General features: G+C 40.9%; 1 protein-coding gene across 2 annotated transcripts in view; it reads left to right on the forward strand.

The window, feature by feature from the left end:
• Positions 1–15,050, forward strand: part of SAMD12 (sterile alpha motif domain containing 12) — a 353,244-nt gene extending 338,194 nt beyond the window's left edge. For both annotated transcript variants that reach the window (XM_039853707.1, XM_039853709.1), the window contains one exon: positions 7,340–15,050. Coding sequence is in view for 1 of the 2 variants with exons in the window: in XM_039853709.1 (XP_039709643.1) it covers positions 7,340–7,362 (23 nt within the window). In the remaining variant the exon portion in view is untranslated. The remainder of the gene's footprint in view (positions 1–7,339) is intronic.
• Positions 15,051–16,567: the final 1,517 nt, after the last annotated feature.

Here is a 16,567-nt window from a genome sequence, read left to right on the forward strand (position 1 = left end):
GAACTAAGAAAGTAAGGGATGGACGCTAAGGCCTTCCTATGCTGTCTAGGTATAAATAATTGCCTGAAAATGTTCCATGGAGGGTGGTGGGAGGACAGGGGCCTTGGACCTCTTATTTCCTACTTAGCACTTCTGAAATCATGTCAATAACCAGATCAGATCAAGGGTCACAGCCTGCGTTAGGTCATTTATCTCTGTAAACCTGACTTTCTTCATCTGTGTACAGGCATACCTCGTTTTATAGTGCTTCACTTTGTTGTGTTTCACAGACATTGCATTTTTTACAAATTTAAGGCAAGACTTTCCGCCAGAAAAAAAAGATTATGACTCACTTTATTGCAATATTCACTTTATTGCAGTGGTCTAGAACCAAACTCACAGTCTCTCTGAGGGATGCCTGTCGTGAGGTCGCGGAATTCACCTCCCTAGGTTACTACAAAATGGACACAGGTTCTTAGCATGAAGCTAGGCATGTGGTATACATTTGGTTAATGACTATTGTATATAGACTCTGTGTTAGTTTGGATTCTCCAGAGAAACAGAACCAATACAAGGTATTGGTTCTCCAGCAGGAACTATATATCTACATCTATATATATATAGATATATATAGATATAGATATAGATCTATATAGAGATATCGATATATAGAGATATATAGATATCAATAGAGAGAGAAAGAAATCTGTCTATCTAGAAAGAGAAAATTATTTTAAGGAATTGACCCACACAATTATGGAGGCTAAGAAGGCCCAGGATCTGCAAGCTAGAGACCCAGGAGCGCTGATGATGTAAGTTCTAGTCCACGTCCAAGTATGGGTTCAAAGGCAGGACAAGACTGATGTCCCAACTCAAAGACAGGCAAGGGAAGAGAATGCTCCTCAAATGGGCCAGCCTTTTTTTCTACTCCGGCTTTCAGTTGATTGGATGGGGACCAGCTACATTGGGAGGATAATGTACCTTATTCAATCTATTGATTCAAATGTTAATCTCATCCAGAAATACCTTCACAGACACACCGAGAATAATGTTTAACCAAATATCCAGGCACCTTGTGGCCCTGTCAAGTTGACATGTAAATAACCATCACAAAGTCAATGTGGTTTCCAGTTTACTAGGGGTTGGAAGTTACCAGTTAGTTTGTAAGCATCACCTATTTTATTGCCCATAGCCCGAGTCCTCTGCCATTTATATACCTATCTTGTCTAAGATTCTGACCTTCAACTTCATGCAGTCAGGGATAGAGTTGATGTTTTATTTATGTCTCAGGAGCAAACATCCCCACCCCACCCCACCCCCAAAAAAACTACGGGGGGACAAGTAGTGGCAGAAACAAAACTGCATCTGAGAATTGACCTCTCCCACCAAAGGGCTGGTAGCAGAGTTTAGTTTTATTGCCACACAAATTTTCCTTTGTCCTTCTTTTATCTCTTAACTTCTCCCATACATACTAATTAATTAATTGAGCATACCTGTTTAAATCATCCAATCTTGATGCTTATAATGGCTTGCCTATGAGAGTCCTAAAAGTTAGAAATGATTTAGTATTAGAGGTTTTGATTACATAGAATATAAAATCAAATAAAATGAGCAAATGATGAATAGAAGAGAGGAGCGAGGTTTGAAATTAGCCTTATTTCCTGTACACACACAAGAGGCACACTTAAGTTGGTTTTTATCTTGGCCTATTTTAGGAGTGATATATTTGGCTCACAACCAAAAATAGAAGATAAATAAGGACCTGTATCCTCTAAACCAGCCTCAGCACTATTGACATTTTGAACCTGATAACTTGTTGGGGGATGGGGGAAGCTGTCCTATGCATTCTAGGATGTTTAGCAGGGTCCCTGGCCTACAGCCATGGATACCAGTAGGACCCTCAAGTCGTGACAACCAAATATGTCTCATCATTGCCAGATGTACCCTAGGGGGCAAAATTGCACCCAGTTGAGAAACACTGTTGTAGACATAGGAAAGATTTTAGACCGTCAAATAGAAATGTACTAACTTTCTCTAGGTCAGACCTCTTATTTATGACACTTTATATGTAGGATTCAAGTTTGATTAGCATTATTTTATGCTAACACAGCTACTTGCTCTCTTTCCTGCATTCCTATTGGAATTGAGGAATTTGCTTTCCCAACACATTTCTTATTGTAAGAACGGATATGTGTTCTAGTCTCAGTTCTATTCATCTAACAGTATGATTGTGACAAGTTAATGAACTTGGCCTCATTTTTTTCCAGGTGTGTTACAAGGATAATGCAATTCAGGCCTCAAAGATGGCAGTGAGGAATCAATGAGTGACTTCCTATAAAGCTGTAGTTGGTCTTTTGTAGCTGCTCAATAAATGTTAGTTCTCCTCATTATTGGCTGTGATGCAGGGGCCACCGTGGATTTTACTCTTTTGGAATGTGCATCTCACACCTGATATAAATAGTCCAACATTGAAATACAATTCAGGTCCACCTCAGAGTCCTTAAACTTGAGTCACATAAAAGACACAGATAGAAGATATGGCCCTTCTTTTTGAATGGAAGAAACTAAACAACCTCTTTAAGAGATGAAGTCTTATTTCTTCCCTTCAGCCTGTGAGAGGCGGGGCTTCCTCTACGCAGTATCTTTACTTCTCCTCCAAGCACACCAATCCCTTTCGCCCCTTGCTGCTGGAGTTCGGGAAGGTGGAGCTGGATATACTCAGTCCCAGATCTGTTCTTGAATCCTCTGCCAGGCTGGCCACGTCCTCCCAGGCCAGCCCTTTCCTGCCTTTGAAGTGAGAACTCCTCTTATCGTGAAATTGTCTGTTAATGTCTGCACTAATCTGGGGGAGAGTGGAAGCCAGTGTGTGTTGACTTAGCCTTGGCAGGCGTGAAGAATGTTATCTGTCTCCTGGTGCAAACCTTTGACCTCCAGACCCCCAGCTAGGGCATTAAGACACTGACCTATTTGTATCTCTAGTTTCTCCAGGAAATTTTGGGAATTTGTGGTAGCAGTAGCAGTAGCAGTAGTAATAAATAGTAGTCTTTGCTTAGCAGATACTTAACTATTCACCAGACACGATGCAAAGTGCTTTTTCTATGAGCTCAAGTTTCAACAAGCATCAACCCAGTGAGGTAGGGGTTAGGATCACCATTTTAAAGGTGAGGACATTAAGGTTCATGCTTCAACATCATATAGCTGCGAAGTGGTGAGCCCTGGATGTCAACCCAGATCCCCCTGATTCCAGAGCTCATGTTCTTAATCTCTAGACTATGTTTCCCTACCCACACATTCTCCAAAGCCACTGGACCAAAGAGGAAATTGGTTCCCAGAATGTTTAAATTAGTAATGTTGGCCCATCGAACAGAGATTTGAGAAAGAACCCTTGACTGCTTGTTAGCTGCACATCCATACATGGCCAGCGCTTGGGATGCAGCTTCCTTGAGTCATCCTTAGAGATAGAGAAAGAAACCAGAGCAACGCCCTTCTCTGTAGGCAGACACCTGAGCTACAGGATTGAATCTGGAGCAAAATTAGATATTCAATTAAGCCAGAGAGAGAGGGAGGGAGGCACGGACAGACAGACAGACAGAGACAGAGAAGTCTTCCTCTGCAACATTATTCCTTTCTTCATTAATTTCTCAACTATTTATTAAGCACTCACTGTATACCTGGCACTGAACCTTGCATTAGGAAGACACAACAAAAGACATGGTATCAGCCTCAAAAATTTTAGGAGAGGTGGATAGATACATTTCAAAATGGGAGAAGTCATCAGCTGGTATCTAGGGGCAAAGAAGACTTCAGATGGAATGTGACACATGAGGTAGTCTTGAAAAATAGAGAGGTAAGTGTTACTAGTGTTAGAAGGTGCAGAAAGAAGGCATCCTAGGCAGGAGGACAGGGTGAGCAAAGGCTGCAAGTAACATAATGCATCTGAAGAGACAGAAAGATTCTAGGATGGCTGAAGCCCAAAAAAAGTGAACTTTCTCAAAGATCACATGTTTTTCCCTGTAAAGAAGCAGAGCCATCTAATACAAACTGCTATTTTGCATTTTGACCTCACGTAGCTTTTATATACCTGATTCCTATTGCAGGTAACGAAAATCTCTAACAGAGCTATGACAGCAGAGCCCATCACTAAACATCTGTGACGGGAAGGCAATGGTTCAAGCCTTATTCTAGCCACACATTTTGCACGTACAACCTGTGTAAACAGGGGCATCCCACATAAAGCCCAACTCAACATGGTGACACCGTCAAAAGAAACACAGCTAACTGTGAAAGCGTCAAAAAACAATTAAGACTTTATTAATTCCATGGAAAAATGCTCAAGGGGGCATTTTGCCACAGAATTCTCTTCTCTTGGGCCATCCCTCTTCTAAAGGTCCCACTCATGGCAGCCATCACGCCAGATCTCCTACGTCACTGCCTAAGACCCCAGTTTGTCTCTCTGTGGCCTCTGGATCTGTATTTATTCATGTGTTTTAGGAATCTCTCTCTGCTCTTTCTAATATCTCTCTCTTTCTAATACAAATTAATTTAGCCTCCAGTTATCTTCCCTGCCCACTAGGGCCTTCACTGTGCTCATCAGGCTGATGGAGAAATACAACATACTACTTAGAAGACAGGAGAGTGAGAAAGGCTCTGAATACTTATACTTTATATAATTGTTCCTGTCAGTCCTGCAGGTCACTAGAGTGAGACATACCTAAGTCCAAGAACAGATTTGATCTCAAATCTTTGATCTTGGGCAAATAATACCTCTGGGCCTCAGTTTCCTTGTCCATAAAATGGAGGTAATTTTACCTATCCTAGGAAGCATATTAGGGAGCCACAGGCTGAAAGAGCTTTGACGTATAATGGGCTCAGCTTATGTCCACGGTTATGAGTGTTGTTATATGCTGAAATTAGACACATTGCTTTCCATCAGCTAGTAAAGGCTCATGTGGAAAACACAGTTATTTGAAAAAGCAGCAACTGTGATAAACCTAACTGTCAACTCCTGACTTGAAATCCAAAGTATAGTTATTAAGTAGACTTCACTCTTTATCGTTATTATTCAATTTAAAATTTTATAGGATAGTCTCAGTAAGACTTTTGCAGGGCCACACCTTTTCCAGGGTTGAACTTAGCTCTTAAGGATGCTATTAAGGAGCTAAACTCTTAGGGAACTTAGCTCTTAGTCTTAAGGATGGTGTGGTGTGTCAGGTTCCTAGGAGGCTGTGTTGTTTTTCTAGGCTCTGTGCTCCCTTGCATGTTGACCTGGACGGAAGATATTTACTCGTGTCAAGTTTTTAATCCCTCCTTCAATAAGACAAGAGTATTATCTCTTAATGAAATTGTGAAATATTTATTTTCGTTCAGTATTAGTGAACGAAAACAATCAGAGATGCTTTAGTCAATGCTCACAGGCCAAGTCTGTACCCTGATGAGCCTGATTTTTGTTGTTTTGCAAAATATTGTGACAAGAATAATAAAAATTCTGGTCCCTCCATTATTTTACTTAAGTACTTTTCTATGCATATGTCTAAGTTCTGTATTGTAATACATCATAACTGTTTACCATGTTGCTACATAATCATCGTAATTATTACTTTAATGGCCATGTAATCATCCATCTTGTTAACACATCATAATTTACTTAACCTAAATTTTCAACAATAGGAGACTGGCTGTTTTCCAATTTTCTCACTAGTATAAATAACCTCTAGGCTGTATATTTGTGTATATAGTGTTTTCATTTTTTAGATTATTTCCTTAGGGTATACTCCTAGATTGGAATCACAAAGTCAAAGAATGTAAATTTTTAATAGTTTTTAAATAAATTGACATACTTTTTTCAGTCTACAATGCTATCAGCAATACATTAGTATTCTACTTTTATTACAACCTTATCAATAATGTGTATTATTTTATATTCAATATGCCTTAAAAGAGCCTCACTTTTTGTTTTTGCATTTTCTCAAAAACAGTGAGTTTTAATCAAACATTTGTTTATCAATTATGCATTCTCTCATATTTTAAAAAGCCAGTTTTAAAACCTATGTAAATTTTTAACATCAAGAACCCTTGCTATTCTCTCCCTTTGCCCAATAGTTTTATATATTAAATAAAGCCATGGATTTTTTTTTCCGAGCAAAATATTCAGTTGCACTCTTATATTAATAAATGAGGTCTTGTGTATGAAAACTAGAGGGAGAAGCCAGATAAAGTAATAGGAAAATTAGAAAATAAAAATTAGAAAAAATAAAGAAAATAGATCTGCACCAGCATTCCCAAGGTCAAAAGCAGGGTTACAATTCGAGTGGTTTCGTTTCAGGCCAGATCAGATGTTAATGACTTTCTCTCTAGTCTCTAACCTGCTCAGCCAACCTAACTTTTCAACTAGCAAACTCAGAAGCCAGCTCCACTCAGAAGCCACACTGCTCCCAATATTTTCTTCTAAATTTTATCCCGGGAAAGCTTCCTGATGAATGAACCTCCCATCCCCCACCCCACCCCCCCAAAAAAATGCCTTCACACCATTCCCAGCCTGACCTTGTTCCAGATCAAGTAACTGCGTGAAAGCCCATCATATACGAAATGATTTCCCAAACCACAGCCCCATCGGGGCTGAATCCCAGAAATCTGGTTTTGCCCTTATTTCCAGGTGTCAAAAAATAAACTACATCAACAGAGCCACTTTAAAGTGGAGCGGGGAGCTGCATGCCAGAGGAACTGCCTTGCACGTCTTATGCCTCAAGACTTGTAATCTTAAAACGGGGAAAATAACCTTTGCACTGGGTCTAAAGCAACATGGTGCCCCAAAGAACTGTTTGCAAGGATAGCAACAAGAAAGCAGATATGATGACTACTGGACCAAACATTAAAATCATTGTCTAGAATTAGCGTCACTATGTTAGCTTACCTGTACCAGTAGAAGTGCTTGCCTTCTACTGATGTAATTGTTCACCTTCTCTTTCTCATAAGATACCCAGTGCCTTTGTCTCCTAATCAGAATGCTATTTGGGCTTCTGCCTGAAGCTGTGCTTTCCTGAATAGCTGTTCTTTCTTTTTCTTGTTTTAATCTCAAATAAATGCTAGTTGCCTCTTACTTTGAAAGGCCTTTTATTTTTAGGTTAACACAGGCAACTTTGCCTGTCCCTGAGATGGATGTCCGCCAAATGGCGGAGGAACATTTCAAGAACACAAGCCGCGATAAGTTTGTCCTGGAGTTGAGTAACCAGTGTCTTTGCTAGAGCTTCTTCTTTGACCTAAGGATGTTTGTTCTGGTTTGTTTGACTAAGACAATTACTACGTGCCGGTACCTGGGAACATAAAGAAATAACGTACTGTATTTTCCCGTTTCCTCTTGCAGCCTCAACCGAGGGTTCTCCATAAACGTGGTTAGCCTTCGAAGCCGCTGTCCTGCCAGTCGATATGAACGTGGTCTGGTCCTCACAGAAAGACTGACTCGTGGCACTACCAGAAGATATCCTTGGAGCATTGACAGATTCACCAGATTAACTGGGGGAGAAAAAAAAAACATTCAGTCAAGATTATGGGCTTTGGAAAATCGTAGTTTGCTGTGGATTTTTAAATGAGGTGCATAATATACAGTGCCAGCTCATTCCAAGCGGTCATTGGCAGACCATTAGCTGGAAAATTGCTTCCAGTTTTCATCACTGTGCATAACTCAAGCTCCCTTTGGGGAGCTGTCTGTGCCCTTCACTAGAAGTCCTGTTTTAGCATGGCAACTACTGGATTCTTTTATTATGTGTGCAGATGGCATGATGTGTTAGAAAAAAGTGACAGCAGTTCTGTAATCTCAGTGAAAGTGTTCGCCATATTACGCCCTGGAATGTCAACATGGTTATGTTAGTTATGACATCTAAAGGTATTCTGCCCAACTCTTAAGCACTTTATGGGAGAACACGACGCCAAAACGAATCAGCACGTTCAGTACATGTGAGAAAACAAGTATTTCCTTTTTTCTTTATAGATCTTGTCCTATTGCTGGCTCAGACTGTCCAAGACAAACTGCACTCCTGTCCTATCCCCAGTTATTTGTGGTAGATCGGTGTAAATATGGCCACGATACTGTTAGATTTACTCTCTTGACACTTTACTGAACAACCGATTCCTTGTAGCACCAGAGAGAAGGAGAAGTGGGCCTGCTGATTGTAATAGCTCTTGGTGCCTCGCACCTAGGCACAACTTACCACACGCACACGCAGATACTCAAACACGGGAGGTTTCTGTTTGGCCAGTGTGCATATTCTCTCAGTCTATAGAAGAGTTCTTCCCAAGAAAAAAAGGAGAGTGGCCTTCATTTCATCAAAGACCGTGATAGCTTAATGGTAGGGACAGCAGAATATAGTTTTCCTGTGTGGTCTGACTTTAAGACTTTGGAAGACTTTCTAGGTCAAGTTTAAATCACAGCTCTGTGAAGAGAAAGAAACAGCAAGTGACCCGCCCCCCAGCATGCTGAGAGAAGGAAAAGGGCCAATATGACACTAAGTTCCTTCCTCAAGAGAAAACCTACTCGTCCCTTTCATTCTTTCTCGGATTATACCTACAATTAATTTTTTTTATTATGTTTTACAACAAAGCACAGTCCTGTGAAATAGGTTAATCCAGTTATTGCTTATCTTTAAGCATTAGAGAAATGTCTGTATTGACTGACCCTTACATATACTTTAGCGACTTTTTTCCTGAAAATATAAAGTTGGCTAAAGCAAAAACTCAGCAAAGTATGTTCTCTGTGCCCATGATCTCAACTTGGGACTGACAGGCCTCAGAATCTTTTCTATAAACACGTATATAACAACTCTGGGAGCCTGCCAGCACGCCCACCCATTTGTCCACTCTCCCTGCATCTTGCCTCCCCTGGGGGGAGGGGGTGGGTCTCAGGAAATGCACAGCTGATCGAAAAATGCCAACTGAGAAACGGGCTGTGAACAGATTTGGAAAACTACTAACAGGGAAAGGGAAAGAGATCCCATCACCCAGCAAGACGACTCACCACGAGCCTACCGGGCTGTAGTGCCAAAGAAGGGGACTTCCAAGAAGGAACGCCAAGGAGTGGCAGTCACCGCCGAGATCTGCCCCTTTGCCAGGGTGGCGGCAGGACAGCCAGCCCTTCGGCAGACTGTAATTCTTCACAAATTCAGAATTAGGAGGCCAAACCCTGGCTGCCAGCAGCTCTGGACATAACATCCCAGTCTCCAGCGCCCACTCCTGAGTTTCAATTCCAGTGACAGGGCCTCTCCCTTCTTTCATTCCTTCCTTTATTCAGCAAGCATTTGTTGAGCACCTACTATGTGCCAAATATTGTACTCGGGCAGCAACATGTACAAGGCAGACTCTCCTGCCCTTATGAAATATCTCCTTCCGAACAGTATTTCCACCTCACTTTTTCCACAGCGGAAACTGCACTGAGACACAGTCACTCCCTGCCAGAGGAGCCTGGGAAAATGCACAGGGCAGCAGGTAGCTCCCTTGCCTGAGGAAGTGGACAGAGGAGGAAGAGGTAGTAGACAGCATCAGGCCATATATTTGCAACCTTCACGTACAGCCCACCCTCCCAGGGCCTAGATTAGGCCGAGAAGAGCTTCCCAAAGCAGCTTTCAGTTGCTTTCCTTGTTATCCACCCTAGTCACCTACATTCCCATCCTTTATAGAGATACAACCATTCCTCATTACGCTGGATTCTCTGACACTCCAAATCTATAGCTAGTCCTGGGGACACAGAATTGGGCCTGATGAATCCAAAAGAACTACTGCCAGATGCTGAGATACTGCAGTTGGGAATTAATTGGTTTAGCCAGGGACGTTCTGGGACGATCGCTAACACCCTCGGAAAGCAAGACATGCCTGATGGTGCAGATGTTCATTAAATGATGGCGGTTCATCCTTACTTGCTTTGGCTTTTTCAAAATATGTTCTGAAAAATTACATAAGTTGAATGTTCTAGCCTTTTTTTTTTCTTTCAAAAGAGTGCTGTAAAATTATGAAAAGATAGTGGGTGAAGATGAAAATAGGAAAGGCCGAAAGACAAGACAATGAAAGAGCCCAATTGAAGATGAGTTCTCTAAAAATGCCTTAATTCCTTCATGAACCACATGTTGCATATGAACTACTACTGTTCTCCAAACTGTTCACCCCTTTTTGAAATCATTTCTGGGGGAGAGTTTTGGAAACATGGTGGCATAAAATCTGAGCAGTCAGGAGCTAAACCAGCAAAATGGAGAAACGCTGCCTTTTGTAGGCTCCAGATTCTTTGTTAGGTGTTGATCTGCAGTTACCCACAGTTACTTCCTGCTATGCTGCACCTACTTCACAAGGTGGGTGCAGGAAATTTGACCTCCCAGAAGTTCCGAAATGGCTGGGGTGAGTTTTGTTTAGTATGAAGCAGGAGACAAGGAGATATGGGAGAAATATTTTGATGTCTAGAGGCTGTAAACTGTTGATGCTTACCTTTTCTTTTTACTTAAACCTGTGCTACACCTTATATTAAAAGGCAAAAGGCTGACACCCACACTTGTGCAGGAAAGGCACTGTTAGGAATGAACAGAAATGAATAATTATCAGACTCGCTGGGGTGCCGAGGGGATTAGCTTGTCCCACTCCAGAACAGAATTTGAAACATGCAGAGCATGGTGGTTCTGCTGTGGTAAAGAGCAAATCACTTTAGTAGTTTATTACATACCTAGGGAGATAGAGTCCCTACAAGCTTTCTTTGTGGGTAATGACGCATCTTCAAATCCCTGCTCAGGCTCTGTGAGGTGTCACCACACACCTGACTGCTACCTCCAGAATATGGGTAAACAGCACAGGGGGTCTCTCCAGAGTCACTGCTAATAAATAGTCCTTAGTTCTGAGAGAATTCTGCCATTTTTCAAATTCGGGGGGAAAAGAATATCAACTTTATGTGAGACTATAAACTCAGGATAAAAACCTTGAATGGATTTATCCCCTGGTTACTTCCAAATGCTTTCTTCGTCTGCAAATGTCACGTAATTGATTTTGGATGGGAACACTAAAAATCGCCTGGAAGTTAAGTTCTCAAGACCCCCTAGCACTTTAGTTTCACCAAGACTTCCTCTTCCCACCGCATTAGCAGCTTCGTTCTTTGTGATGTTTTTCTCCATGTTCTTTAGAGTGATTTGGTTTCTTGACAACTAGACTTAAGGCTGCTGCAGTCTCTTTTTGAACACCTAATCTTTGAAAATGACATAAATTTCTTTATGCCTTAAAGGCTGTTTTTATTCACCTTTCCCACAGCCCTTTCCACCCCACTTTTTTGCTTTGTGTGTGTGTTTTTTTTTCTTTTAATGTCTTTCTTTTAACATAGTTCTGTGGGTAGATTTCAAATATTCTATAAAGGACTAAACAGAAAAATATATCACCTTTTTTCCCCCCAGTACTAGAATTCCTTCTTAAGCGTGATCTTGGTGAAAGCTTACTGCCCAGATGCCAGTGGGATATGGATTCTCATCTGTCCAGGGTGTGATTGGTCAGTGCTACTAATCAAAACGGGGCCCATGAGATCATGAAAGAGGACAGACAAGGAGATGCAACTGCTCAGGGCACAGCTGGGGATTCTATCTCAAAGACAAGCAGATCCTCTCTCTTTAGTCTCCTTGGATCTGCATCTAATCCTATGGCCAGAAAACTGTCTTCGGAATTCTACTTTATTAATGTATATGATTTCCGGCACCACCGCACAACCTCAAGGTCAAAGAGGGCTGCCTTCCCACTAGTTTGCCCTGGAGATTTAGTAGGGAGACAGGGAGCATTCTTTTGAAGGCTAACCACCTATGGGAAGCTTACAGAGAAGTTGGCCAAGTGCACAGGGTGGTCCTGCCACAAAAAGAGCAAAATAGGTACTCCTTGGAGATTCTCATTTGGGAAGATGGCTAGAGATGTGGTCTCAGCACTGACTTTGTTCTGGCCATCATCACGGCCCTGCAGGGAAAACTCCAGGCCAGAGGGGAAGAGCTCTGTCTCTAAGATCTAAAAATTTTAGAATGAAATTCACCAGTGAGAAATACAAAGGAGAAGTGCCATTGAGTATGGGTCCAGTTTTAGACCTCCTGCCCAACAGCACAAAGACTGAGAAATAACTTGTGCAGAACAGCAAAAAAACGGGTGTAAAAAACTTTGTAAAACTCAAATTTCGTTTGCCATGTAGGGTTGCTTCAAAGTCTTCAAGAGCTCCAAGCATTCTTACCTCAGAGCCTCCTTTCCCAATTACATCAAGCACTAGAAAGCACAAGCAGCATACACCTAATAATTAAATTTCAGAGGAACCATATGACTTGCATTGAATTGCTGTTGACTGGTTGACAAAAGTGTTGTGGATATTTGGACATTATTTCTGATTACATAATATCCTTTTCATATTTGGGGGTTTCATTTGTTTAATTGCTTGCTTGCTTGTTGTTTTCCAAACCTCAGACATTTATTAACAGAAGCTTTAGGCTCTTAAACCCAGGCTTTTTTACCTAAGGTACAGAGTGACAGAAACAGCCCTACTGTTGGGAACGACAAAGAGATGGTAAGATTACCAGAGTTGGAGATACTAACACCTAAAACATTTAAGACACGAAGGTTCTGCTGGTTACCTTCTGCGTTGTTATAGCCTTTTAAATTTCAGTGGTTTGGATCCAAGCACATAAACAAGCTGCTTTCACGTGGCTTTGCCACATTAGTGCACACACAGCTACCAAATGTGGACTTCTAAGCTGGGTCTATGTTTCAGAGCACATAGATCCGTTATGTATGATTATATTTAATCACCACCACCCAATTTCTATAAAATGTATTCGAATCCAAAAAAAAGTCTAAAACAAGAGATTCGTATTAGAGCATTAGCTCTCTCAGGGCAGAGGAGCCAAATTTGTGACACAACCTTGAAGAAACAATTGTTTGCCGTGAAATGCCTTGAGCGTCTGGTGGTTGCTCCCGTCCCATTCCACAAGCTGATGTGATCTTCTTCCATCTCCCCAGAGATTAGCCTGGCCTGCCTCTAAAATAGCACAAATACCATGAAAACACCTTTTGAAGTTCTCAGGAGTTTCAAAATCACCAGAAAGAAGCTGTACCCTCTTCCAGGAGAGTTTGCCCCACTGGGGGTCGTCAGGGTTCCACTTGCTTAAACTCATATGTAGGCCATTTGAAGTCTCTCTGGGGGCTCTGAATGACCTCTCCACACTGTCTTTCCTCCACCAACAGAAAAATGCTCTCCTTACAAGGCTGTGTTTGAGGAGACGGTGGTTGAGCTAGCGAAAAGAGTTCACGTTGCCGAGAGCTGAAGAGCGCCAGGTTCTTGACTTTGCCCTCTAAGTGTCTGTCCTGGTTGACACAGAAGCGACTAGTCTGCTAAAAGGCCAAGCCAGCACAGATGTTTTGATACTAATTCCACCAAAACTCTTGTACTACTAAATCATACGACTCTTGTTCCAATTAAGCCAACTACTTAATGTCATTAGGCACTAAATTAAATAGCTGCACACAAAATTTTAGAAACGATCGATATTGTGACAAAATTATATATTAGCAGTAAAAAGTACCTGAGAAAAGAAAATATTGATCTGTTGTGGTTTATATCCCTCAGTTATTCTTAGGACTTTGTGTACTCTGGCACTGCTCTGATAAAAGGGAAGATGTTTTGAATTCAAGAATACGTGAATTCAGTAGAACTCGCCCAACTCTAAAGGCTTCTTCTGCTCATCCGTTTGGGATGCTAGCCATCCCGCCTTAGCAGACAGGGTTGTTCAGAGGTTAAAATGAGCTAAGTGGAGGAGCTGTCCTATACCAACAATATCGGTGTAATTATCGTGGTGACTAGGCTACAGGCTTTAGTCAGTGAGCCTTTTCCCTTATGCCTTCTCCTCATTGCTGTTATTACTAAGACTCCATTCTGAGATTTAAAAAGGTAAAAATAAGGTAAAAGGTAAAAAGGTAAAAGGTAAAAAAATAATAAAGTACCAGTCAGCATTTTGCACACGTGCACACACGTGCATGCACACTCACACATGCTTCTTCCAAAATATGGGGGCTGGTCTGCAGAGCCCACATCAAAGATGCCCATTTATCTCCACCTCTTCACCTCCCAGAGATTTAGAGTATTATGACCTTGTCCTCTAAAGAGTGAGAAAGCCTTGGGCTTGGCTTAATGCAGGCAAAGATTGCCAATCCCAGCCTCAGCGAAGACCAATGAGAGTGTGAAATTGACAAACAGACATAGGAAGCTTCTTGATGAGTTACTATATATTAGTATGTGTCCTAGGAAAGAAAAAGGAAGAAAATCACACAATATGAATTGCATATAAGACCAGCGCTCTTAATAGTGTATGAGGGGGCAGAAATCTGATTTTAAAAAAGAAGAAAAAAAAAAAAACCTGGTTCACTTTTTTACAAACATTAACAAACGTGACTATAAAAGCGCATTTCATAGTACAAAAGCCTATGTGGATGGTAGACATTTTTATAGCTTCCTTAAGCGAGTAGTTAAACCAGCAATCTGAATTCTCTTAGTCCCCTAGGAGTGGTTCATTAAATAAGTATTTTCCTTATTCACTGCCCACAACTGTGGTTTTTTCTCTATGCACCCTAGAAAAATTCCCAAGACTGGACTTAAGAGGACACAAGAAACTTATGTGGTAAAATAAGAGTGCCTTTTCTGTTGGATGTTCATTTTAGTTCCTTGGATTCCCAGGGCATACAATGTTTAGAAACTTTTTCCTCTAAACATCAGAATTATTGTGCACCACAATTTGGAACCACCAATTTGCATATCTTAAGCAGCTATCGACTTGCCAGTTCCCTTTGGGTCTCCTTTATATTTTCTTATAACGTTTCCTTCTGTTTTGGGTTGTCCTCAAAAAAAGAAATGGGAGGCATGATTCTTTTTAAATTGATAAAAATGAAACTGTACAGATTTTTGCCCCCTTGTATCTATGAGCATGATCTCTATCAGGCTTGAAAATCTGCTTTTATCATTTTGTACATTTGACTATTTTGTATTCAGCATTACTTGATTCCTTATGTGCATGGCAATGTATTAAAATGTGGGATTTCTATTACCGTGTCAAAGTGTTTTGATTCTGGTTTTCAACATATATCCTTGGAAAAAGAAATTACATTAAACTTTTTATTTCTATTTTCTTCAGCTCATCAGCTTTGCAGAAGAAAAAGAAAAGTTAACAGCGTTTCACTTTCCCTGAGTTAGCTAATGATGCAATTCATGGTGGAAAATTGTCCTCAATTATGCTGTGTTTCCTGGAGAAATAATATATGTGCAATGAATTGGTGGCCTCCCTCCAGCTCCCAGCACACACAATTCCCACAGCACCAAATCCCACCAGCATGATCACTATTACTGTCGAATGCGTCAGTGTTGAGCACAGCTGGGCAAAACACACCACTCTCTTCATTCCCACATATGGTAACACCCTAGAAAGAGTTGGGACTACAAGTCTTGGCCCACCAATTTGCTCTCACCCTAGAGAGCTTTAAGAGCATGTAATGATATTTCCCAGCACCTCCATATTCATCTCCCTCAGGTGCTAACAGCTATCAGCTAGCTACCTGTCTTTTATCAACAGAGATACTGACCTTCGAATAACACCTGCCCAGTAGATCTGGGATTAGAAACCAGTTTTTCCAAACAGATTTGGCACAGCCCGTTCCTTAGTTCAGCAAACATCTGTATACATGCTACTCTCAGCCATGTATTTAAAAGATACCATTTTTTTTCTCAAATTACAAAAAAAAAAAAACCCACTGTTTCATATGATACACTGAATTCCTACAACAGGTTATTTCACCTGCTCTAAACTACCATTTTCACCTGTCCTTTTCTCAAGGAGACATCATTATGAGTGCTTACAACCACTATGACTTTCCTGAATAGGATGATTTGCCTCAACTTGTACTAGAGACACACTGCTACCCCAGAAAGGAAGAGGCACTTATAAATTGCATGAAAAAGAAAGCACCCATTACCTTTTTTATTACGTGTTTACTGTAAATCTAGGTTGTCTTTTTTTTTTCTTTTTCTCAGAAAAAGCTTCCCAAGAGCAAAACCTGTGATCACCTTTTCAGTTAGATTACTGACTTAATGTATAAACCTTCTAAATATGTCTACATAGCTTGTAACTCTAACAGCACAATTTACTCCCAGTTTCTATTCATACAGACTAAGAACACAGGAAAATGGGGTGACCTTTTTCATCAGTTAAAGAAGATGTCAAAGAAGAGCCCCAAGACCCAACAAGATCTTTGTCTGGACCTTTCTTGAATCATTTCTGACCATTCCTTCTCTTCTTGTCTCTTTCTCTTATTTTTTTTTTCCTTTTCCTCTGCCAGTTCTCTGCCTTTAACTTACCACTCCCTTTCTGTGTGCTCGTCTTGATACTTTTTTCTACCATACCTTCTATTCCCTCTACCTCATCTCCTTCTCTCTTCCTTTTTTCCTTCCCATCTCCATCTCTCTCCTCTAACCCATTTTATCTTTCTCTTTCTTTTTCCTCTCTGTAGGGTAGGGCACTTATTTGTATTCGATCCCCATGTCTTAGCCCATAATAATTGCTCAATA

This window comes from Pteropus medius, unplaced genomic scaffold (genome assembly GCF_902729225.1).
Source record: "Pteropus medius unplaced genomic scaffold, Ma_sr-lr_union100, whole genome shotgun sequence".
Classification (NCBI taxonomy): Eukaryota; Metazoa; Chordata; class Mammalia; order Chiroptera; family Pteropodidae; genus Pteropus; species Pteropus medius.